General features: G+C 43.0%; 1 protein-coding gene and 1 pseudogene across 1 annotated transcript in view; one reads left to right on the top strand and one right to left on the bottom strand.

Annotated features, from left to right (window-relative positions):
* Positions 1–16876, top strand: part of EMC2 (ER membrane protein complex subunit 2) — a 76007-nt gene extending 59131 nt beyond the window's left edge. Inside the window, exons 10-12 of the mRNA XM_069959855.1 lie at positions 1206–1316; positions 6789–6893; positions 16350–16876. Coding sequence (XP_069815956.1) covers positions 1206–1316; positions 6789–6893; positions 16350–16436 — 303 coding nt within the window. The 3' untranslated portion in view covers positions 16437–16876. The remainder of the gene's footprint in view (positions 1–1205; positions 1317–6788; positions 6894–16349) is intronic.
* A 2919-nt stretch (positions 16877–19795) lies between these two features.
* LOC138785014 (U2 spliceosomal RNA) lies at positions 19796–19931 on the bottom strand (annotated as a pseudogene).
* Between the last annotated feature and the right edge of the window lie 6662 nt (positions 19932–26593).

Here is a 26593-nt window from a genome sequence, read left to right as displayed (position 1 = left end):
TAAGATTTAATCCCTGGATAGTTCAGTGGGCACAATTTGGTTGCAGCAAATGTATTGCATAATTCCTGGGTATTACGTGCAGATTTACTCCTGAAATATACATCAACCCTACATCCAAATCCATATATATATATATATATATATATATATATATATATATATATACACACAGTGGTGCCTTGGATTACGAGCATAATTTGTTCCGGGACCGTGCTTGTAATCCAAATCACCTCTGAAACCAAAACAAATTTTCCCATAAGAAATCATAGAAATGCAGACAATTGGTTCCACACCCCAAAAATAATCATTTATTATTCTGAATAACATGTAAAACAGATGTAACAAACATTTATCAACAGCAGAATATGTGATATTATAAGTTACTGTATAGCAATGGAGAGGATGGGAAACACAAGGGCGGACAGAGACTGCAGGGAGTATGAAGGAATGAGCAGGACAGATGGGGGCACATACATGCAGCACTCTCTGTCCGGGGAGAGAGGGGTTACAGCTATGGAGAGATTACCTCCACAGTCCTGTCCCCTGATGCACGCCCCAGCCTGAAGTGGATCTGCTATGATTTGGAGGGTTAGGGAGACTTCCTGGGTCAGAGTATAGGGCTGTAGACCCCGCTATACAGACAATGCGTTCCTACCCAGTACAGGGAGCTCTTAAACCAAGTCACAATTTTGAAAAACTGTGAGCTCTTAAACCAAAACACTCTTAAACCAAGTTACTCTTAAACCAAGGTACCACTGTGTGTGTATATATATATATATATATATATATATATATATATGTGTGTATATATATATATATATATATATATATATATCACATCTTATGGTTGGTTTGCTGTGTTGGGTTAATGTGTGTCTCTCCCCTTAAAGGGAAACTGTTTGCAGGTTAGAAGCATCTAACCTGCCGATATGTTCCTATAAGACAGGGATGGGGAACCTTCGGCCCTCCAGCTGTTGCAAAACTACAATTCCCATCATGCCTGGACAGCCGAAGCTATTAGACCTCATTTTCAATTTATTTCCTTATGCATGCATATAGTTCTATGGAATAAATATACAGATAGGTTGGACTGTGTGACTTTTGGTGTAAACGTTGCTGTTTGTGCATGTGTCCTTGTTATACGTTATAGGGCATCTTACCTTTCTTTTGCGCTCACTAATGTTTGTATCATCATTATTTTGCAGGTGAAATACACTCAGGGCGGACTTGAAAACCTTGAACTGGCTAGAAAATATTTTTCCCAGTCTCTGAAGCTGAACAACCACAATATGAGAGCTCTGTTTGGTCTTTATATAGTAAGTTATCAGGAGGCAGGTGTGAAGGGTTAGTGGATGCATGAGCTTTGAGCTATATACATATATGACCTGTGCTTTATAGGGTTTCTCTCCACTCCTAAAGGGTATAAAATGTATCACCTGCTTACAGGGTGAAGCCTAAGTATGTGATTGGTGGAGGTCTGACCACTGCCGGACCCCATCTATCCGGAGCACAGGGGTCTTTTGCCCCCTGACTGAATGGTGTGAACACTCAGTGCCTCTCCTTTCACTTATGGGACTTCGGATGATAGAGGGGTACAGCACTAGGATATCTTGGGAAGTTCAGTAGAGTGAAAGAAGTGGAATTGCTGCCCCATTCACTCAATGGAGACAAGGTACCGTGTGATCCCAGCGGTCAGTGCCCACCAATTAGCTGGTTATCCCCTACAGGATACCCCTTTAACCATTTTTGAAATGTAAATATTCTGATACCTGCACATTTTTCAAAATTTAACTCCTTACTGACCGCCAGTGCACTTTTTATCGCGAACATAATCGGGGATGAGTTCTTACAGTACTGTAGTGTACGTGGTGCAAAGGTGTCCAATACCACCGTAGAGCAGGTGTATTACCTGTTGTAATGGTGTAGGGTGGGTTCAGACTATAAATTCCGTCGCTCGTACACGCTCGCGTTCGCGGGCCTCTCTGCCCATGCCATAGACACCATTCTTTGCACAGGCGGATTCCACATTCCGCCGAAATAATTGACATGTCAATTCTTTTGCCAGATAGCGTAATTGGCCGGCCCATAGAATAGTGTCTTTGGAGCCGGCGGAGCGGCCGTGAGCGTGTACTAGCAACAGAATCCGAAATTTATCTGCGCGGATTCCGTAATGTGAACCCACCCTCACACCTCTGTCCCAAGCCATTTAACCCTTTGATTGCTATAGTTAGTAGTGACTATGGCATGATCAGAAACCCTTTGTCTATTTGAATGGGTTTCGCGATGGTCTAGCCAAAGATAGCGGAACCCTTGTGCAGTCAGCTCCAGGGGCCAGGAAAGGACCCTAGGGCCGTGTGTATATTCTGCTGGTAGTTGGGGTACACAGTTGCCTGTGTCCCAGTATTGCAGAGGGTAATGTATTAGAGGGGTGACCTACCACAACTTAACATAAGTGTGCAGAACTTTAATCCATTGATGGCTTAAAAAATATATATTTTTTTAAATTATTTTTAAGAGTGCATTCACATGTACAGCAGATCCGCAGCAGATTTGATGTCAGGATTAGATTAAAAGCAAATCTGCGCCATCAAATCTGCTGCGGATCCTGTACGCGTGAACGCACCCTTAAAAATCATTTTTAAAAAATTACACAAGAAGCATAGAGGAAACTAGTCTGAGGAACAGTGCAACGTAATGCTTTTGAAACATTAACAAAATTGTGTGTTATGCCTTCTCCAGAGATCCATAGAGCTCCTCAGAGAATGAGTGGTCCCTTTTCTTGAGATCATGGGGAGTCCCAGTGGTCAGACCCCCATGCAATCTCTTAGATAGGACATAACTACCCCTTTAACCCCATTAACTATTGATGTAATTACTTGTCCTAAACTCTCACATGTAGCAAAAACCCCACACATTGCAGTAGATCCTATGTTATAGAAGGGGTCTCTGGATTGGAGGTGCTGGGTTTCCTTTGCCAGTTTACATGGAGCATATCATTGTGAACACAGTGTGCATGGTGTGTTACCTATAATATGTATGACATCGCTTGTATGTGACCCCTATGAGCAGGTCTCTGGGCCCAGCTGACTACATAGAGATTGCAGTGGTTTTTATAGTGTACTGGAGAAGTAATTATTAGGCCTTTCCTATTAATCCTCATTTATGAATCCTCTGGCCGCCAAATCCGTGATTCACAGTCCGCCTTTTATAACTTAGGCGAAAAACTGCTTTTGTGTTGTATTTACAAAAAGATGGCAGACAGGGAATCATTGGATACGGGTGGAGCTGTGGCAGAGTTCTAGACACGGCCGCTAGGGAGTCCTGACTAGTAATGAAAAGGACGTTTTGGAATGGAGTTCGGGATACAATGCCTGAATATGTCTGTGCTGTAGCCTAGCAGCAGACATCACAGCCAGCGGGTGTCTGCCTTGGATCTGTTGCCTTCTGGCACCAGCCTGGTCACTATTCTTCATGCACTGCAAGTTAGGTTTCCTCCAGAAGGAAGAAAACTGTATCTAGCGCCATCCATTGAAGAAGTCATTTTTTTACCCATTAATGGAATTATCCCTCTAATAAGCTGCAATAAGTTGTCTCCCATTGATCACTAGTAGTGATGAGTGAACTTGACAAACATTCGGGTTCGGCCAAACCCTCGGCATTTGACTCGGGGCAGCTGTAGAAGTTGGATGCAGCCTTAGGAATGCAAGGAGAATGTGGATACACCCTACGGCTGTATCTATATTTTTCAGGACTACCTAAGGCTGCATCCATCTTCTCCAGTTGACAGGAGTCAAATGTCGAGGGTTTTAGCTGAGCGCGAATCACTTGGCATCTAACCGATGGGATATCTATAAAGTAGCAGTCATACATGTGAAGTGCCACTCCATTTATTGTCAGCAGTCCCATAGACAATGATAGGAGCAGCTGGGACTCACAGGTGACCACTGTTGCATTCAAACAGGAGACTAGAGACCCCCTACGGTCAAGATTGCTGGGTGATCATACATTTAGGGTAGCTTCACACGTACCGACTCGCAGCGTTAATAACGCTGCGAGTCGGCTAGTTCCTGGCAGATCACTTTCACTACATACACATAGCGGTCTGAACGACCGATTTGTGTATGTAATTCTGCCGGCCGCTTAACCCCTTAAGCTGCCGCCCGACTCCGAGTGCGAGTCGGTACGTGTGAAGTGTGTGTGTTCCTAGGCACTCCTTCTCCTCTCCATAGTCTTACATATCTTTTGATCTGATCCCTGCGCTGCTACAAGTCATAACTGTACATGAGCGAATCGCTGATCAAAATGAAGCAAAGAGCTTTGTTTGATCTGTGCTCCGCTCCTCAAGCCGCCAGCCTTTCAGAGCTGCTCTGCTCCCTGCCACTCTACGCCCGGTGCCGGGGAAAAGCTGGATCCAGTCCTGGTAAACTTGGAGAAGTTTTCCAGGATTGGATTCAGCTTTTCCCAGCATCCTAGGAGGAGGAGTGGCAGGGAGCGGAGCAGCACTGAAAGGCCAGTGGCTTGATGACCAGAGCACAGACCAAACAAAGTGCTTCCCTTCTTTTAGATCAGCGATTTGCTCATCTCTAGTCATAACCAGTAAAGGACACCTCCGGCCAAAACATTTTTTTTAATATGTTATTACTTTGGAAAGTTTGATAAATTCCTAATGTACATTAATAATGGGAAATGCACATATACTGCTATTTCCCTTAATTTAGTAAATCAGGCAGGCTTCAGTTTCACTAAAAAAAAAAAAACCGTAATGTCACGAATCAGGTGTAATCCCTATGAAGTGTTCAGTAGGGGGTGCAGTATATGTAGAAGTCTATGGAACTGTATGTAATTGTCTATGGAGCTGTATGTAATGTGTTAGATGGGGTTACTGTACACTGTGCTTTATTGATTGCATACACTTTTGGAATACTTTGGGGAGCAAGAACACTTGCTCCCCAAATGGACGGCACCAAGCAGGGAGAGAGAGAGAGGTGCCTGTGCATCTAACTACCTCCCCTCTCCCTCCCTGCTTAGTGCTGTGGGACACATGCACACTGTACTACCCCTCCCATCATGTACATACATAGTATGAGCAGATAATGGAGGAATATGAGCAAATGATGGGGGAGTAGTACCAGGGCCATCCCTAGCGCCACCGCTGCAGAACACATACTATGAGCACATGATGGGTGGAGTAGTACAGTGTGTATGTGGTGGCGGCGCTGGTGGGGGAGTGATGGGGATGGCTCTGGTACTACTCCCCCATCATCTGCTCATACAATGAGCACATGATGCGAGGAGTAGTAAAGTGTGTATGTGTCCCACAGCACCGAGCAGGGAGGGAGAGGGGAGGTAGCACAGGCACCTCTCTACCTCCCTGCCTGGTGCCGTCCATTTAGGGAGCAAGTGCTCTTGCTCCCCAAAGTATTCCGTAACCGTATTCCATCAATAAAGCATAGTGTACTGTAACCACTCTAACACTACATTACATACAGCTCCATAGACAATACAATTCCATAGACTTCTACATATAGTGTGCCCCCTGCTGGACACTCCATAGGAATTACACCTGATTTGTGATGTCACAGTTTTTTAGGGAATCTGAAGCCTGCCTGATCTACTAAATTAAGGGAAATAGCAGTATATGTGCATTTCCCATAATTAATGTACATTAGGAATTTGTCTAACTTTCCATAAGTTATAACATATTAAAAAATACTTTTGGCCGGACTTCTCCTTTAAACAAAAGTTGTTGCTGTTTAGTGGATGACAGTTTAGTGAAAAGATGCTTCATAACAGAAGATGGAAGCATTGTTGTCTAATAAGATATTGTACACAGTTTATTATATTCACTAGTACTATTGATTTTTTTTTTTTTTTTTTTTGCAAACATTTATTTTATTTACAAAATTTTCCATATAGCATATGATATTTTTGTTCAAGTGACCACTGCATCCAAAAGGTGTCCACTCAGTTATAACATAGTCACAGTAGTGATATAGTTTTCCCTTTCAGATTCATTGTCTTGAAGTGAGTTTTCAAGTTAAATTGCTAATCCCCTATCCACAGTGTAGAGGGGTAATGTCAGATCTCAGGGGTTTGGTTGCTAGGACCTCCCCGTCAGTCTCGAAAGCAGAGACCTAAGTATTTGTTTTGAATGGAGAGGTACGTCGTGTGCTGCCACTTCATTCATTGTCAATGGCACTGCTGGATATTGATGAGTCGGCTATATCCAGTAACTTCTATACAGAATGAATGGAACAGCTCCATTCAAAACAAACCTTAGGTCTCCGTTGTTGACATTGCAGAGGGTCCGGTCCCAGAGGTCAACCCCCCCACAATCTGACACACATCCTGTATCCTAAGGGCTTTGGTGACTCAGCTTGGAATACCCCTTTAAATACTGATTGGGAGGGAATGTAAAATGTTGGAAATGAGCAAGAATCCAGTTTTAGAAGAATGTTCCCCCATCACTACTCAAAGCTCAGGTTTCATTTACTCTGTTTTATTTTACAGCAATTTAGTTCATTTCATTTGTTATTACACATTCCTGGCATAGTGCGATCTCACATTCTTGTTAACGTGTGCACTGCGGATTGTGAGCGATACCAACGCCGCCGGACCATGGAAACGCTCAGCGCTAATGTTATTTGTGCAAAGTGACACTAGAAGATTAGGAGGTGGAATTGCTCATAATTTGTCTTTATAAGTATTCAGGCAAATCCTAAAATGCAGAAACCAGTCACTCGCATGTGTTCTGTGCTGACGCTTTTCCTGCTCTCGTCTCATTCCAGTCATCAATCCACATTGCAGCTAACCCCAAAGCTAGTGCAAAGATGAAGAAGGACAATGTGAAGTTTGCCACATGGGCTGCCAGTCAGATCAAAAAAGCTTACCAGGTACATAACCAATATCATAAATGGAATTGTATGTGTATATTAATTTTTACTCTGCTGTTCCCGTTTTTTCTTACTAGAAATAATATGACTACATAGCCAACTGGGTGTTACCAGTTGGGGGCGTATCCCTGCACCATTTCATATTATCCAATCAGAGCTCACAGTGTCAGAAAGTGCAGGGACACGCCCCCAGTTGGTAACACCCAGTTGGTTATTGAGTCATAGATTTCTAGTTAGAATAACAGAGGAACAGCACATCACAGAGATATAGGAGAAAATGTTCCAGAATTGTTATTTCATGGGGAATATAAACATTTACTAAGACCAGTCAGGAGGGATTCAGGTCCTCTTTTATTTATTGCATCTAAGCTGCAGTAATGGTATGACTAGATATTAGGGATGGTCCGAACGTACAAACCCGGACTCTCGGCAATGATTCCCGCTGTCTTCCACCTCCGTGGAGAGGGTGGATAAAGCGGGAGGACCTATGGCTGTGCCTGTATACCGGTTTTCCAGGCGGTCCTCCTGCTGTATCCACCCTCTCCACGGAGGTTTAAGACAGCGGGAATCATTGCCGAGAGTCCGGGTTCGTACGAACCCGAACCTCGGCAGGTTCGGACCATCCCTACTAGATACACATTACATGGTATAATAGCAAGAAAAGGTGGAAGGTACACTGGTTCCTTTAAGATCAGTGCCAGACAGCAGCTGCGAAAGCAGATACAACATAAGTTACAGTAAGATGTGGACAACAAGATTATTTAAAGGGGCGGGGGTATCTCTCATATCAATCTTTAGCTTGTCAAAAGCAATTGGTATTGAGAGTTTGGGTGAGTTGGGTCATGTTACATTGATCCAGAGAAATTATCCAATTACCCCTTGTAAGGTAAGGAAGGAGTTTTTTCCCTCAAACAAGTCAAAATTGGCTCACTTTCTTATGCAGTCCTGTGGATCAAAGAGCTGGGGGTGAGAAAGGTTAAATTTGATGGACATGTCAGTAACTAAAGGCCGGTCACTGCAGACCATTTGGGATTACCAATTAGGTCACCCATTTCCACTAGGGCCGGATAATGCTACCTTCCCCTTTTGTTCTCTGTCAGGAAGTTAAGAGACTCAAAATCTAGCTGTGGAAGTTACAGCTTACGCCTTTGGGGTCGAATCGGTAAACATTTACACCGCTGCCTAAATTGTCCTAAATGTACAACACCAGGAAGGTGTGGGCACAGGAGCTGCTCTTGTATCCTGAGTGGCCCGATCACTTGTGTATTACAAGCTTTATATGAGTCAGAGATTATAAGTTAAAACCGATTACATGTGTTCTATATTCAGTATTAAATATGTGAGGACAGCTGTTTGAAGGGGTCACAGCCTCTTCTTTTCCCCACTCTTAGAACCATACTTTTGTTAGTGGTGGTGCAAGAACTGCAGCATTGCCCCTTTTTCTTGGTGCCAATAAAAATACAGCTAACCAAAGTAACCAAACCAAATAATAAACAAGTGAACTCACCGATTCCGGGTCATGTCACAGCAGCCAGCTTTCATCCTCTGCTGGAAACCAGGTACGTCGCATACCCGGCTCTTCTAGCAGTGACTGGGGCAGTGTCCCTCCTCAGTTACTGATTGGCTGAGCGGGTGATCAGGGGATGTGACGTTTCAGCTAGCAGAGCGGTAGGACCCCGGCTGTGGTGAATGTTTTCAGCACTGCCCCACCCCCAGAGCACTGACCCGGCTGGAGGCTGACCGGCACTCTGGGGTTGGGCGCTGTTCTAAACTGCCTTATGGGACTTAGCTCCACATTAAAACTGCACAGGAACTGTTCCAAAGATGAAGGTAGCATACATACCTTCATCCTCAGCACCCTGTGCACTATAGGAAGCTGTCAGCATGTTGGATTCGTCTAATCTGCTGATAGTTCCCCTTTAAAAGTTGCCTGTTATCACATGCCTGCAACACACAACATACAAAAGCAAGTTCCATTTGGTGTCCTACAATGGCAGTGTTGGTGGGTGGAGTCTCTAATGATGGTAAACAATAAATACTGTCCTTGTCACCATCCGAATATTACGGTGTTTGTATATTGGCCTCGCTTATGTATTTTGGAAAGCGCTAATGATTTGCTCATTCCGAGAAGTCGTCCTGGTCTAATAAAGTGCTTGTTTTTTAAGTTCTTGGTGAGTGGTTTTACACGCCTTAGAGCAGGGGGAATCTTGGCGCTGGGAGACGCAGTATATTATTGCTTCCACAGGGCATTAATGAGATCCCATTCACTTTTATTTTTTCAGTCAAACACTTTTTTTTTTGGAGCTGTTATTGAATTTTAATATGCCTGACCCTCGCTCCTAATTGTAGATGGGCCGAGCCGCAGCCATCTCGGTGTAACCGCTTCAGGTTGCTCCTCGTGATTAATGTAGACAGACTAATTGCTTGTCAGAGAAAATGACCTCCGTCAGCTTGTTGGGAGCCAGTGATTGGAATCGTGTTTGACATCCACATATATAAGGATTCCTAGAAAAGCAACACGTCCAAGTACAACTAAGTCCAGGCAGACGGATTTTATTAGAATCTCGGGTTTTGCCGCTCCTAATGTAAATATTTTTTATGTAAATATATCTTTTCAATCAACTAGAGTATTGACCCCTTAATACTGACATTTTTACTATGTTTTGCATTAAAACATATGACTCCAATTTGTTATTAAGATTAGATGACCAAAAGCGATGCAACATGGCCAGATCATCACATCCGTATGAGCCATTAATATGCGGACCTCTTCTTGGAAGGCGTTCTACATGTTGGAACATATACGGGATTTGCATTAGTATTGTTGGGTAATTTGTTCTGGTTGGTATCCGATGCCACAGTTTATTCCATACCTACAGAGGGGTTGAGATCAGGGCTCTCTGATATAAAGCTTGGACATACGCTATACGCTGTCAGCCACCAATCATTGTTCATGTACTTCCCATACCTTTTGTATCCTCTGTATTTCTTAACACCCCTCAGCTCTCTTTTGGTGACGTTCCTCGGACAGTAATTGGCTAAGCAGGCATTAACTAGCCGGATGATACGTCACAGGAAGAAAGACCATTGGTTGATGTCAATGTGGCAGCTGAGCCGCACAAACAATTCTTGTATCGTTTGTGAGGCAATGGAAGTTCACAGCACAGATATTCATATATCCGTGCTGTCAGTTTCCAGTTCACATATGCAGTGTATACATACCTTCTGCGCTGCTGTATGATCTGGCATCCTGCTTTCCAGCTGTAAGATTTATATTTAGGCTGCCCTGCCTCCTCCAGCTGTCAATCACTCTGGAGGAGGTGGCGGTCTGAAGATACAGCGGTGGCCAGAGCTTGAGGGGAGAGCGTGAGCTTAAACTAAGTTGAGACTTCCTGTGGTAATGAGAGGAAGGTGCTGTAAAGTGATCTGTACAGCATTGCAGCGGCCAATAGGTGTGTATCAATACATAGTATTAGATAGTATCAATACACGACTATAGCAGCTCCCTGTGGACCTTTTAAAAGGTCAAAGAGCCTGCTCAATTATGTTTTACATTCATCTCAAGGGGACAGAGTATGTTGTCGTCTATGTCTGTGAGTCTTGCTGTAAAGCATGTCACTTAATGCTGTTAAAAACAGCTCAGGCAATATGGCCGCCCTCATAACAGTGTACAAATAGTGAAATAAATAAAAATTAAAGTCAGAAAATAGAAACAGATTAGAATTAAAGAACAAGATTTAGTACCTGACTCTAATCAGTAAAAGAAAATTTAGGTGACACATTCACTTTAATTTAGTAGACACAATAGTTTTTTTCTCATACAGCAGCAAACCTTTGCCCACCCCCAGTCATCTTTTAGCACATAGCCTTTTTGTTAATATTTGTAGCATATTTCTAATTTTTTCAGTATTTATGCAGCACTCAGAAATCCGACCTTATTTCATCAAACATCTCAGCGATTTTATCAAAAGATTCCCAAGCATTACTGCCGCTCTTTGTATCAAAGCCGCCTCTGGAAGGAATTGAAACTCCCGTAGCAGCAGATTAGGACCATTCCTGTTTGCCTGGGAATGGAAGGCGAGTGTCAGAAGAAAAGACGTTCTGTTCTCCTTCAGGCCGGGCGTGCTCGACTTTTATCAGCGAGCAGAGTGGAAATAAAGAGTAACCCGTGTCGCCGGACAAAGCTTTTTATCTTCGCCGGCAGCTATGGGAATTTCTGTAGGTGCATTACACCTGGAGCATTCAGCGCAGACACATCTGATATGTTATTATTAAGCCACGGGCAGCAGATGCTCTGAATGGAACAGATGCTCAATCGGTCCCATGTGCGGCCTGTGTTATGCTGCTTTTTATGGGTTCTGCTCTGTAACATGACTTTCATTTATCTAAAGTGCATTAAAATCCTCAAGTCACGTATAAATACTAAGACTTTACGCTTTCTAAAGAAAGCTGGGTACCCACTATGTGTGAGGGGGGCTGTACAGTGATTGGTGGATATGGGTGACAAGGCCAGTGTTCATGCAAGCTAAATTTAAACACACAAACCTCTTAAAGGGGCTGTCCAATAGAAGAATATATGTAGTAAAATAAAAAAAAATAGAAAATTGTGCCATTGTTTTTCACCAGTATCTGTTTGATTGACACCATTTGCGCATTCAGCCAAAAAATTTGGAATAACTAATGGCCATAAATCTTTCATGTTTGTTTCATGTAGCTGTTTGAGGATTTATTTAGATAAATTGTATGGGATTCTGTTCTGGCCAAGACTTTGTTTCAGGAACCTGCAGGAAACCTTAAGGGTGCGTTCACACCTACAGGATCCGCAGCAGATGTGATCGTGCAGATTTGTTACTGTGTTCAGTTATTTAAATGAAATCTGCTGCGGATCCGCAGCGGAAAATACGCTGCGGATCCGGTAAGTGTGAACGTACCCTTTAGGGGTTATCCAGCACTACAAAGACATGGCCACTGTTCCCGCTCTCTTGTCTCCAGTTCAGGTGTGGTTTACAATTAAGCTCCATTTACTTCAATGGAACTGAGTTTTGAAACCCCACCGAATCTGAAGACAAGAGAGGGGGAAAAGTGGCCATGTTTTTGTAGCGCTGGATAACCCCTTTAAAAACTGACAAATATCAGTCTCTGTGTATGTAATCAGATGCAACTCGGCAGTGAGTTCCTGTTTCTAAGAGCTGACAGGGGGAAACCTATTTTAATGAGACTGGCTGAAGCTGCATCTTATAGGAATACATAGAGACTATTGTGTTTGGGAACAGAAGTTGTCACTGATCTATCACTTGACAATGAGCAAGTGCAGTGATAAAAATCCACCCCCTTAGTCTATGCAAAGTCACATAAAATGATGGCTATATTAGGGAACCATATCAGAAAGGGAGGACTCAAAATAGCATAAACAGCGCATCAAATAAAACAGTTATACACAGCACACACACAAGAGCGTCTTTGTTTCTCCTTAATAACAACCTGCCCTACTCTATATGTTAAAGTGTACCTATCATTTAAAAATAAAGACATGCCAGAAGTTTGCATCGGTTGGGGTCTGGGTGCTGAGACTTCCGCCGATTGCTCGAGTGAAGGGGCAGATGAGCTCAGCACCGTGTGCTCTGCCCCTTCATCTCTGCTGTAACTGCTAATACGAGCAGTCTATGGAATTATAATGGAAGCCTATGGAACTTCCGGTATTTCTGTATACCAGAAGTTCCATAGGCTCCCATTATAACGCAGATTGCTCGGATTACAAGTTTAAAGCAGAGAAGAAGGGACAGAGTGAGCGCTGCTGAACACATCTGCTCCTTGGGGTCTCGGCACCCGGACCCCCACCGATGCAAACTCATACATGTTGCTACGTTTTTTTTTAAAATGATAATTACAATTTAAGTTCCTATCTCGTCATATACTGCCAGTCCATAGAATATTTTATATTTCTCGCACTGCCAGCATTATAAGGAGAAAAAAAAACTACTAATACTGTCTTATGAGTTATGACTTGCAGCCAGGTTTTATGCAGGACCCCGTGGATGTACGATGCAGCCATAACGTCTGCAGTACAATTACAAAGAAACACATAAAGCCTTGCCAGGACCGAAACCAAATCTTGCAATACAATAAAACAAGATATGTGTTGTAGCCAAGAAGAAAACAAATAACCTGTAGCGTAATAAAGTGCGATACGTGGTGTAACCAGGATATCGCCTCCAGCAGATGCTTTTTCTACGCCCGTCCAAATTTTTTTAATTTTTTTTTTACATTATTAAGTGATGGCGAATACATCAGCCGTACTTACCTTATCAAGCCGTGAGCGTGTAATAAAATGAAAAAGCTGTTCCCCACCAGTGATTGATCGGGTCGCTTTGCTAAAGGTCAGAAACAGGTTAACGGCGACTCCCAGCTCCTCGGTGGAACTGTTTCTTGATCACATAATCCTTCCACACACATCATACCAGACTTACCAAATGAATGTAAGTATAGGAGGGGGGTCATAAATCACAGCCGTAATATGCAGCTTTTCAGAGGATATACCATTATATCGAAAATTTATTAAGTGTTTAAATGTTCACATTAGACCGAGAAACTTTTTTCCCCCATTCCTTTACCGATAGCAAATTGCCCAAGTGTTCTCAAGAGAAAATGGCGCTTTATTGCAAACTACGCCTCTCGCTGACAAAAGCCAGCCGGTCAGCCTGCTTGGTATGTGTAGTGCGGCCAGGCCGATGAGTGATGGAGGTTGTCAGGGCTGTTAGAAAACTCATTTTGAAAGCAGCATGAAGCACTCAGCAGCTCTCCATTCAAAGGGGCTTCAGTCACTAACAGCGCGGCCTGGTATACAATTATAGGAAGATGTAATTGGCCCGGCTTAATTTCTTCCTGAGTAAATGCTCCGGAGTGGAAATGAAACCTCAGTTTAATGATAGACTGGATTGTTAATCTTTTCTAAGGCTGCTGGGCTATCCAGCGGAAGACAATGGCCACTCTTTGGGCTCTTTTCTTGCAAAAGAAAGTCACTTTTCTGAACATCGGTGATGGCATCCACATACAAATGTTTTAGGGAAGAAAGGGATTTGTTGACAAGGTGAGACGAGCTTAGTGCCCCCCCACCGATCGGCTAGTAATGTGTCTTGTAGATGGAACATAACTTTTAGTCTTGGTATAAGTACATGAAGGTGTCTATTGATTGAAAGAAGAAGCGTCAGGTGCTCTTTACTGTGTTGCCAAGTGATAGCTCGGTGCTACCTGTCTGTACTCAATCTGTAAAGAGCAGAGATGGGTTGGTCTTATTTTCGACTACTTCTGCAGGGAGTGATTGCAGAACGTGCAGGAGATAAGATGAGCATGCTTTTTTATGTGCAGTGATGCTTCAAGGGGAGGGGGAGTACTGCTAACAGAGTGCAAATAGACTTAAAGCGACTCTATACCCACAATCTGAGCCCCCCCCCCCCCCCCCCCCAACCACTAGTACCTTCGGATAGCTGCTTTTAATCCAAGATCTGTCCTGCGGTCTGTTTAGCAGGTGATGCAGTTGATGCAACTGCCCTACGGGAGTATCTGTGCCCTAACTTTGCACCACCCCTCCGTCCCTCCTCCCCATCCTCTTCATCATTAGGAATGCCACTGGAACATTCTCTCCTTGCTGAACATTGCACAGTTCCTTAACTAACCAGCCCATGTGCTGGGCTAAACAGGTGGGGAATAGGAGGCAATCGGCATTCCTAATGAAGAAGAGGGAGGGGAGGGCGGGGTTGCACGGGGCTGCCAGTTTAAAAATAAATTTTTAGCACAATAACTGCAAAAACGGACCGCAGGACAGATCTTGGATTAAAAGCAGCTATCCGAAGGTACAAGTGGTTTCGGGGGTCAGATTGTGGGTACAGAGTCGCTTTAAGCTGATAATACACATTAGGTAGGTGTTCTCCGAACCAGCTAGGAAGGACAATCCTCTGATATGGTAGCTTTCAGACTTCCCTTAAAGGAGAAGTCCGGCGATAATTTTTATTAAAGTATTGTATTGCCCCCCAAAAGTTATACAAATCACCAATATACACTTATTACGGGAAATGCTTAAAAAGTGCTTTGTTTTCCCTGCACTTACTACTGCATCAAGGCTTCACTTCCTGGATAACATGGAGATGTCACTTCCTGGATAACATGGAGATGTCACTTCCTGGATAACATGGTGATGTCACTTCCTGGATAACATGGTGATGTCACTTCCTGGATAACATGGTGATGTCATGACCCGACTCCCAGAGCTGTGCGGGCTGTGGCTGCTGGAGAGGATGATGGCAGAGGGATGCTCAGTGTCCCCCTGCCATCATCCTCTCCAGCAGCCACAGCCTGTACAGCTCCCGGAATCGGGTTGTGATATCACCATGTTATCCAGGAAGTGACATCACCATGTTCGCCAGACTTCTCCTTTAAGCTGATAATACACATTAGGTAGGTGTTCACCGAACCAGCTAGGAAGGACAATCCTCTGATATGGTGGCTTCCTGACTTCCCTTAAGAGCAGACAATGGGAGAGAGAAAAGCATTAGGCGTGTTTGGTTTCAACATGCCAAAAGCTTTTGTTCTCGGGGAGATAAGCTGCCACCCAAAATCTGATAGCAGATTCCTTCCTTCGCTCGACTAAGCCAATTGTGCATGTGCATGGTGATGATCGTAAGACATAGCTTTTAGCCATGTTTGGTCCATACACTTTAGATCCCTCCAATAATTTCCTCCAATCCCTCCAATAAAATCCCTCCATTCATACTCAGCTCTTACCAATCATGCATGCGTTCTGATTGGGGAGAAGGGAGGACGATGCTGCCAAACACTCCCAGAGTGAACCGTGAGTCGGAAAGCCACCTTAAGCATTAGTAGATCAACAAAAATGGGCAGTTTTGGCTGACATTAATCTAGTGTGTGATGCTGAGAACCTGACGAACTTAAAGGGGTTTTCCACTTTGGACATTCCCTACTTCTTAGATAAGTCCAACCAACCAAGATTATGCTTTAAAATTTTATTCCCATCTGAGCTTGTTATCCCCTACATACAATGAGGATAAACAAAATGATGACTTGGTCTGACCAGTAGGACCCCAACTAAACAAGAGAAGAGGTACGCAATGGCCCTGCAATGAATTTAGGCACTCCATTCATTCTCTATTGGGTCTGCACTTGGAAGCACTTGTTGGCCCCATAGAGAATGAAGTGAGCGGTAGCTATGCAGGTGTGCTTAGTATCCTTTTTACTGTGTGGTGATTGTGTCCCTGTTTTCGGAATTGGTGGGGATCCTAGCGGTCGGACCCTCAGGGATCAGCCTGTTATCCATAGTAGGGGGATAACCAGCTCAGATAAGAAAATCCTTTAAAAATAACTTTAATGAGAGTTTCTGCTATGCCTATGCATAAGAGAGTAAATAAGTACAGTAAATCCAGTAATGTTTCATCTCCTCCTCAGATTGCAGGCCGAACCATGACGGACTCACAAATGTCTCTGAAGGCAGTAGAGAACATGCTGGAAACTTTACAGATAACTCAGTCCTAAATTATCACCACCTAGCAATTTTTCCCCCATGAATGAACCGGTTCATCATCCAATGTACAGAGCGGAGCGCACCCATAGGCCGTACACAGTGGAAGCAGACGGCTTCTGAGACATGCGACCAATCGGATCACCTGGAGCCAATGACATCCCTGCGACTTGAAGATGACCTGCATTAGCATCCTTTTCTTTTTTTTTTTTTTTTTTATAAATTATTTTCCTCGATTTTACCTAAGACAGACTGTATACTTACAAGAAAGTGACTGCGAAGCACAGAGCCACGTTACCTAGAGCCGTCATCAGCATTCGCCCTCATACCACCGCACTATGGAGAGGGTGGAAGCAGCGCACTATCATTTTAGACAAATTGTGGTAAATTACATGTAACCCTACTTTATTTAATTGACACAAATTTGATTAAATTTTGTTTGCACCCCCAATAATGCTTTTTCTTCATTGCCTTATATCACTAGGCTCTATTTTAAAACTCAATGACAGTTTAGCAAAAAGGGTGGAAAGGGAAGACACTTAATAACACGCAAAGGAAACATTTATGTCTGATAAGATTATTGAAGTGTACCTGTCATTTAACCCTTTGAGGACCAGGCCCAAAATGACCCAGTGGACCGCGCAAATTTTCATCTTAGTGTTTTCGTTTTTCCCTCCTCCCTTTCTAAGAGCTCTAGCACTCTCAGTTTTCTATCTACAAGCCATGTAAGTGCTTGTTTTTTACAGGAATAGTTGTACTGTGTAATGGCGTCTTTCATTTTACTATAACATGTATGACGGAATCCGAAATATATTATTTATGAAGATATAAATAGGTGAAATCGTAAGAAAGAATGCAGTATGGTAACGTTTGGGGGGTTCCTGTGTCTACGTAATGCACTATATGGTAACAGCGACATGACACTATTATTCTATAGGTCAGTCCGAACACAACCATATGCAGGTTACACAGATTCTCTAATGTTATATATATTTTTTTATGAAATCCTTTTTTTTGGCAATTAAATATTAATAAAATGGGCTTATTGTGACGCTTATAACAGTTTTATTTTTTCACCTACAGGGCTGTATGGGGTGTCATTTTTTCCGCCATGATCTCTAGTTTTTATTAATACCATATTTGTGAGGATCGGACGTTTTGATCACTTTTTATAGATTTTTTTTTTATATATATAATGTAACATAAAATCGCTTGTTATATTTTAATAGATCGGACAATTACGCACGCTACGGTATATTATATGTTTATCTATTTATTTATTTTTATATGTTTTATTTATATAATGGGATAGGGGGGTGATTTCAACTTTTATTGGGGGAGGGGTTTTGGGGTAGTGTAAAAGTGTTTTGAACTTTTTTTTTTTTTTTTTTTTTTTACACATTTGAAGTCCCTTTGGGGGACTTTTACATACACTAGTTAGATTTTTACACTGATCATTGCTATGCCATAGGCATCAGTGTTATCGGCGTTTAAGGGGTTAATGACACGCGGCAGCGCGATCGCTGCAGCGTGTCATTACCGGTGAGGTCCCGGCTGCTGATTGCAGCCGGCCCCCACCTGCTATGAAGCGCGCTCCGCTCCGGAGCGCGCTTCATAGCGGGAGAACCACCCAGGACGTACAGTTACGTCCAGGGTCGTCTGGTGACAGACTTCCATGACGTAACTCTACGTCCTGGGTCGTCTAGGGGTTAATTATTATTATTTTATTTTTTTTGCAGAAATCAATAGTACAGGCGATTTTAAGAAACTTTGTAATTGGATTTATTAGCCGAAAAATGCATTTTTGTCATGAGAAAGCACATTGAAGCTCTCCCCCCTGTCTTCATTGTTCTCTATAGTGAGGGGAAGGGTGGAGGGAGATGAGGCACCAAAACAGTACAACAAAGAGTTAATTTACAGCTACATGACCGGGCTATCTCCTCTGAAGTCAGCACTGACCTCTCTGACCTCTGAATACCGGCTTTCACACAGGTCCCACTGTGTAATCCTTTGTTCTCTGCTGGCCACTAATCTCCCTCCTCCCCCCTCCCCTCTCCATAGAACAGACATAGAACTGATGAAACAAGACGTGATTTCCTGATAATGAGCAGTGAATGAGAGAGAGGAGGGGGGGGGACCTGGGGAAAGTCTTTTTGAATGGAGATATTGGCATATTTGCCTAATAAACCCAATTACAAAGTTTCTTAAAATCATCTGTACTATTGTTTTCTTCAAAAAAATAAATAAAATACGAAAAAATTTCTTCTATTTGCTTGCATTATTGATCAATGCAACATTTACTCAAAGGACAATGTCTATTTAAAGTGTACGTGTTGTTTTTTTTAAGTGATGCTTTACAATAAGCTGCCACTGTGTGTGTAGAAGAGCATTAATACTATGTCTGGCCATCATATATCTTTTATTGCATTTCTGCTCTGCAGGTTACTGTAAACCTATATTTTTATAGAGCTGGTTAGAGCGATTATCTTTTGTCTTGATGCCTGTCGTTTTAAAAGAAAAAATCCTCACTTGTTCACTAAACAGGCGATTAAGCAATTTATCTGTACGGTAAAAGGACCCAAACCCCATGTGATCCCAGCAAACGAAGGAACCATGTGCTATTACACTGAACGACTAGTGAATGAATGCGGAATTACAGCGACCAATTATCGAAAGATTTACAATGATTTTGGTGTCAGCACCAAACAATCTCCTCCCCCCCTCAACCCCCCCACCAGGAAGTAAAGTAACCTCGTTCTTACCTAATGACTGTTGACCCCAGGCTTTTCTGTAGCAGCCATTTTGTGACAATGACATCATCAAGAGGGAGGCGGGTCAAGCCCTGTTAGGCCGGCCTCCCTTTGTCATTTGACTCAGGTTGCTCAGCTCTGATTGGCTGAATAAGATTTAAGTCATCTAACAGTTCTACAGAGTCAGTTAGACATCACAGGAAACAGTGCATCATGGGAAACCCCAAACCAGGAAGTGAAGAAATAATGATGTCACCAACTGGAGCTTCAGGGACCTGCAAACAGCGGGAAATTCAAACGGAGACAGACGCAGGAGGATGGTAAATGTAAAAACTGTTTATGATTGTTTTTTTTTGTTTTTTTTTTTTAGTTCCGGAGTACCCCTTTAAATGAGGCCTCGTCCCCTTTTTCCCGGCCGGATTCACTAGTGAATCCGTCCGGGCACCCGACCCTGCACTTGGCGTACCAAATCTACTCAACGACTCCTCTCTGCCTTGCTGCAAGTGGGGGATACGGCGAGTGTACGCCAGGGAGAAGGAGCGAATCTACGCCTTCTCCCTGGTGTACGTCCCTGCCATAAGCTTCATAAATATCCTCCATAGTGTCTGTCAAGGCTCTGGGATAAAAATTTCTCTGCCATTCCTCCTCTTATCTCCCTCCTCCATTGATTATATGGTCCCCAGGCAAGGTACGTATCTCATAATAAATGGAGAAGAGCAGATACTACACTTGATCTCAATCAAAAGACCAAGAAGCTTTGCCCACCATCTTTTTGTTTTGCTCTGTGGCTTTCTTAGCAAGTCTGCACCTGAGCCAGGAAACAAGAATTACAACTTATCATTTATTAATCCTTATCTCATTGTCTGTTTCTCTGCTGGACACAGTGTACTACTGATATAGGGTATTTCCATTACTGCTTAGTAATCGTGGTAGCGATGTGCTTGTATTGGGGCCAAGATAAAGCCATTTGCTTTTCCATTTTCTTGTGTGTGGGGGGGGGGGGGGGGGGAGGTATTTGTTATGTAATGGAAGTTTTTGTGAGGTTTCAGTGTAGACCTGTCACAAGCACATTAAGCCCAGATAGGAAATGACAATCTAGAGATGATAAATGATACTGGTTGGTCAGAGTTCAGGTATTCCGCAGTATGTTATTCTTATCTGACGGTAGAATCTTGGCAGGTTTCTTAGTCACAAGAAGGATCTGTGGGATGGACAGCACGTGGGGTCCCATAGACTGCTTGTAGGATAAGCTTCAGGGGGGCCCTAGGAAAAGAGATATAGGACCAAAGCCTGAATCCAATTACTTTAGAATTTAGTAGCACATATAGAAGAGCAGGGGCCCCACAAGCTGTCACTTTAAGTCACCAGACACCTGCAGTTGGGCCGAGACTTGGAGCCCTATAGAGTGGAGGATTCTTCTGTGACTTGCATTGACCTGAATGGAAAGAGCTGTATACAGGTGCCGCAGCCTCCCTGTTCATTCTTCTCCTACTTCAGCGGCCAGACCGGGGGGGGGGGGGGGGGGGTTCTTCCCCCAACCTGCAGGGAAATTAGGAACAGAAAATTGACAGCAGGAAAAGACCACCTAGGAAAAGTCCATCTAGTCTTCCCCATTTAGTATTCCCCTTATTATCTTAGATAGATATGTGTGTCCCAGGCAGGTTTGCATTCCGTTACATATCATCTACTACTCTTTAGGTAAATAATATTTTCTTGTGTTGTTTCTGATCTTTCCCCCAACTAAGCTCAATCGTGTGAATGTTTTTTTTTTTGTTTTTTGTTTTTTTATTAAAAGCTTAATCCTTTAATAAATACTGTATTTACTGTAATAAAAAACTGTATTTTACATACCACATAATAAACTCCCCACCCACCCATTCCCTCCCTGGACACAGTATTCCGGATGTGATGTCACTAGATTGCTCATATATATAATAAAATATATATATATATATATATATATATATATATATATATATATATATAGATATATATAGATATATATATATATATATATATATATATATATATATATATACAGTCCAGCATACCATTGTGTGTGTATATATATATATATATATATATATATATATATAGATATAGATATATATATAGATATAGATATAGATACAGGAAAAAGCCGCATGTCCAGAGCTTGATGAAGCGGGTGCTGTACAAAGTCAGTCCCCCGGCCTGGGGATCCCCAATAATACGTAAAGATGTTCCGCACCACACCAGCATAGGTGAATAAGGTGATTATTTATTGCAAGTAGTACAAAAATACAGAGAGATGCGACGTTTCGACCCTCTCACAGGGTCTTTATCAAGCGTGTGCTGCGGAACATCTTTACGTATATATATATATATATATATACACATACACACACACAGCCCAGCATACCACTATATATATACAGCCCAGCACACCATTATATATATATGTATATATATATATATATATATATACAGCCCAGCATACCATTATATATACAGTTCAGCATACCTATATATATGTAGAGAGAGAGAGAGAGACCAGCATACGAATATATATATATATATATATATATATACTGCCCGGCATACCATTATATATACAGCTCAGCATACCATTATATATATATATATATATATGTACAGCCCAGCATACTATTATATATACAGCTCAGCATACCACTAGCTTTCCCTGCCACCTGGTTGGACTGGTGACTCATTTTAAAGCAACACTGTACCCACAATCTGACCCCCCCCCCCAAACCACTTGTACCTTCGGATAGCTGCTTTTAAGATCGGCAGGTGATGCAGTTATTGTCCTAAAAAACTACTTTTAAACTTGCAGCCCTGTGTCAAACGGGAGTATCTGTGCCCTAACTTTGCACCACCCCTCTGTCCCTCTTCTCCACCCTCTTCATCATTAGGAATGCCACTGGAACATTTTCTCCATTCTGAACATTGCACAGGTGCCTTAACGATCCAGTCCATATGACGTGCTGACACAGGTGAGGAATATGAGGCAATCTGCCTGGAGCATTCCCAATGATGAGGAGGGACAGAGAGGGTATGCCAGCATAATGCATAAACAATCTAGGCCACAGCCGTTGAACACGGGGCTGCCAGTTTAAAAGTTGTTTTTTAAGACAATAACTGCATCACCTGCCGAACGGACCCCAGGACAGATCTTGGAGTAAAAGCAGCTATCCGAAGGTACAAGCGGTTTGGGGGGGTCAGATTGTGGGTACAGACTCGCTTTAAGGCTGTCAGAAATCACTACCCCTAAATCCTTTTCTTCTGAAGTCTTTGGCTAACACAGAACTACCTATATGATCCGCGGATAGAGGACTCCTTCTCCCCAAGTGCATTATTTTAAATTTGGAAACATTGAGAGATTTGGAAACAATTAGAGATAGGATCCTCACAAATCAGATACAATGTATCGTGTAAAAACAAAACTTAGAGCTAAAACCAGTCCTTTATTAGTAACTCTAGATGAACAAACCACCAGTGTAATACACCTATGAAGCCGACGTGTTTCGAGCATCTATAAATCCTGTAGATATCCCATAAATGTCTTCACCCCCTCCCCACTCACTCATCATTCTCACCTCTCTATTCCACAGCCCTCCTGGACATACAGGCCAGATCTCCTGGGTAAAATATATAAGAATTCTAAAATCTGGTTTGATGTTTTTTGATTATTTTTAATATATGTATTTTTCCTGTTTAAAGCTGTTAATAAAAACTATAGAATCAAACACAATACGAAATGATAATGTACGATGAGAACTACCTACAACAAAGACATGGCAGCTAAATCTAAGGTCCCGACCAGATGTTTCAGCACACAACCAAGTTCTCTGGAAACCTTTCAGCCTGTGCTTCAGCAGCGTCAGGCATCTAGAATATCAGCAACATCTGCTAGAACAATCGGTATCTTTTAACCATACGTCTCCCCTGCCCTAGGTGTAAAGGTAGGTTTAATAGGCTTCAAAGGGAACATAAAGCGCACAATTTCTCCTCCACTTAAACACGATTTACTGCCATCTTAGTGTTTCCTCTCCAATCGCATTGCATCAAGTAGGATATTAAAATGGTCTCTCGCAGGTTCAATGGAACAGTGGAAGGGTAGACACATTATGAAATTGGATCCGTCGCATCGGGCCCTCTGCGCTTCACATAAATACCCTTTTAAAGTCACTATTTAAAGAACAGCTCCTTGGAGAGAGTCGGTGCTGTGCTATGGAGGCAGATGTGCTCGCACTGTTCACACGGAGTTGCAGCATAGGACTGCGTAGCTCCAAAACTTTTTTTTGGATTGCCTGGTTTTGAAAAAACATCCTCCGATATAGATATCCTATTAGATCACAGCTAACAGCCCTGATGAAGAGCAACTACAAGGAGAGTGTCTCGTTGGAGGACTTGTCATGTCTGTGGGTTACACTTGTAGAGCATTGATGTCAGTGGTAATGCAATGCATCATTTCTCCTGTGGGGGTGCTGTAGACAGAAATGAAACACTTGCTACTTGGTTCCAATATACAGTAGATCTATAATAGAAGTCTAGTAGAGATGAGCGAACCGGGTCTGGGTTAGAGTCGATCCGAACCCGAACGTTCAGTATTTGATTAGCTGGGGCTGCTGAACTTGGATAAAGCTCTAAGGTTGTCTGGAAAACATGGATACAGCCAATGACTATATACATGATTTCCACATAGCCTTAAGGCTTTATCCAAGTTCAGCAGCCACCGCTAATCAAATGCCGAAAGTTTGGGTTTGGATCGACTCCAGCATGCTCCAGGTTCGCTCATCTCTAAAGTCTAGTAATGAATATTCTATTATGAGCCTGTTGGCATATCTAACAAAAGAAATACAATTGTCTAAAGCAGTGTTTCTCAACTCCAGTACTCACATACCCCAACACGTCATGTTTTGAGGATTTCCTTAGTATTGTACAGGTGATATAATTGGTACATCATGTATCGCTACATGTGTTACCCGAGGACAACACTGGTGTAATGTATTTTAAACACAATCTACAAAGGGATGTATGTGGACTTAAGCGATGTACCTAGTGGTACATTAACTTTTTTTTTTTTTAACATGAACAGACCGGGTAGCACAGTCCTTTCTTCGAACTGCCATCTGATTCCTGTGCACGGCGCTAGTCTATCCCCAAGAAGATCACAAGCAGCACGGATGGAAGTATACACTTTAAACTGACACCGAAGATATACACAGTTTTCATTATAATTTTTGGCCACACATAATCCGCACAGGAAGATGTGCGGCCGACAGTGATAAATTTGAAAGTCCGCTCTAAAGACCAGGTGAGGATCGGTCGTTTTTCTGGTAATTGGCTGACCTCTGTCACTTTCACATGGGATGATTATTGGCACAAGAATTGTTAGTATCACCATAGACAGCAACATATGAAAAGTTACATTTGAGCAGAATACCCCTTTAGGCTATGTTCACACTACGTAAAACTACGGGCGTAGTTCTCACCGGAGAACTACGGCCGTAGTTTTGAGGGGTAGAACATAGCCTTATTTTCAATGGGATCCTGGCCGGAGCGTACACACATCGTATGCGCTCCGGCCGGGATCCCATGCGGCGCCGGAAAAAACTGACATGTCAGATTTTTGCGGCCGGAATTCATTGAATTCCGGCCACAGAAAGACCTGTCAGTGCACACAGTGAAGCGAGCGGCTCCGGCCGCTTGCTTCACTGTGGGCTATGGGAAGCTCTGATGCGGGCGCGCGCTGATGCGCCCGCATCAGAGCTTCGCATCCGGAAAGATCACCCGGCCGATACTTAAGTACCGGCCATGATGATCCGGGCTGAGACCGGCCGTTCCGTGACCTTGCGGGGATCACGGAACGACCCGGTGTTCACGTTGTGTGAACATAGCCTTAAAGTCTTACCACCATTAGCGTTGACATGTCACCGAAATATGTCAAAAGTTTCGATTGGTTAGAGATGGATTCTGTAGGAAGTCTATGGGCCTGCGAGGAGGAAGACGAGGATAGAAGTCTTGTCATTTGTTTTAGTGATCAGTGAGAGTTATTCTCTCAAGTTTCTTGGCTCACCTATGTCGTCCTGTTCGATGAAGCAGAAAACATGACTCATTAGAGAAGGCCACCCTTTGCCGATCAGTGGAGATCCTATTCCGATACCGCCATGAAAACTGAAGCCTTTTCTGCCAATGCAACTTTGTTGTGCCTTAACCATCTGTATGTTTCGGGTTCGCTGAACTGTTGTTGTAGACACGACTGGTAGCCTCCTAGATCATTTTGAGGTTAAAGAAACTCTGTACCGTTACCTTGCCGGCACCATGTTATAGAGGTACCCATACCGTTTAAGGGTCAGTGGACAGCCTGTCTCCCAGTGCTGGTATTTAGAAGAAAAAAGACTTTTTATCAATGTGGTGCGGGCAGTCAAACTGGCGTGGCCTAGAGAATGAGTGCCCTAGACCTGAGGCGCCTCTCTCCCCACCTTCATTCACTTTCAGAACGCCCCTGGGCTGGATAGAGGAGGGTTAGAGGCACCGCAGGCCTAGGGCACTGATGCTATAGGCCATGCCAGTTTGCCCAAACCACATTGATAAAAGTTGTTTTTCTTTTAAATACCGGCATTGGGAGACAGGCGGATCCCCGAAGCAGGTATGGTGTGAGGAGCTCTACAACGTAGTGCCGCCGATTCACCACTCACATCAATGACATGTGGTGCTCCACAGTTTGCAATTTGCAATGGCGCCATTTGTCCACTAACCATGCACTTTCACCACCGCACCATAACAACAGTTCACAAACTTCAGAACGTGATTTTCCTGGCACAAAACAACAATTATATTTTCACCTACAAAAAAATTTACATAATAAAAGACCCATTGGGAACATTTCCTATAATGTTGAATGCGAATCACCACTGGATGTATAAGAAATAGGTAAGTGCCTCCTTATTTGAAGCATTATAAGTCTCCATGGCTCGGTAAAGAGCATTGCACAGGGAACCGCATTCAGTCCCCAGGCGACAAGCCAACTTCAGTGTAGGTCCTCTGAAGGAGGTAATCGGTGATCAAGGAACGCGGCCAGAACAATTAAAACAAACACTGCACTAGGACTGGCCAAGAAAATCATGCAGCATCTTCAGACACTTCGTACGATTTAAGATTTTACTCACAAGAACATTATCAAATAAAACTGCATCATAAATGTAATAACTGGCCCCTGAGCCCTGACTACTAACATGAGGTCACTGCGGGCCCCGGGCCAGAGGACACCTGGGAAAATCCACTTTACAAATAAGGAATCATCCTAGTAGCTTCTCACCTCTAGATTATATTTTGGCAAATATTTATTCAAATTTATATTTTGAAAATTTCAGTCTGTTGAGAAAGAAGTAAATAGCCCCCCCCCCCCAAAAAAA

This window comes from Dendropsophus ebraccatus, chromosome 2 (genome assembly GCF_027789765.1).
Source record: "Dendropsophus ebraccatus isolate aDenEbr1 chromosome 2, aDenEbr1.pat, whole genome shotgun sequence".
NCBI classification, from domain to species: domain Eukaryota; kingdom Metazoa; phylum Chordata; class Amphibia; order Anura; family Hylidae; genus Dendropsophus; species Dendropsophus ebraccatus.
Note: the sequence above shows the minus strand (reverse complement) of the source record. Positions and strands in the feature narration are given on the sequence as shown.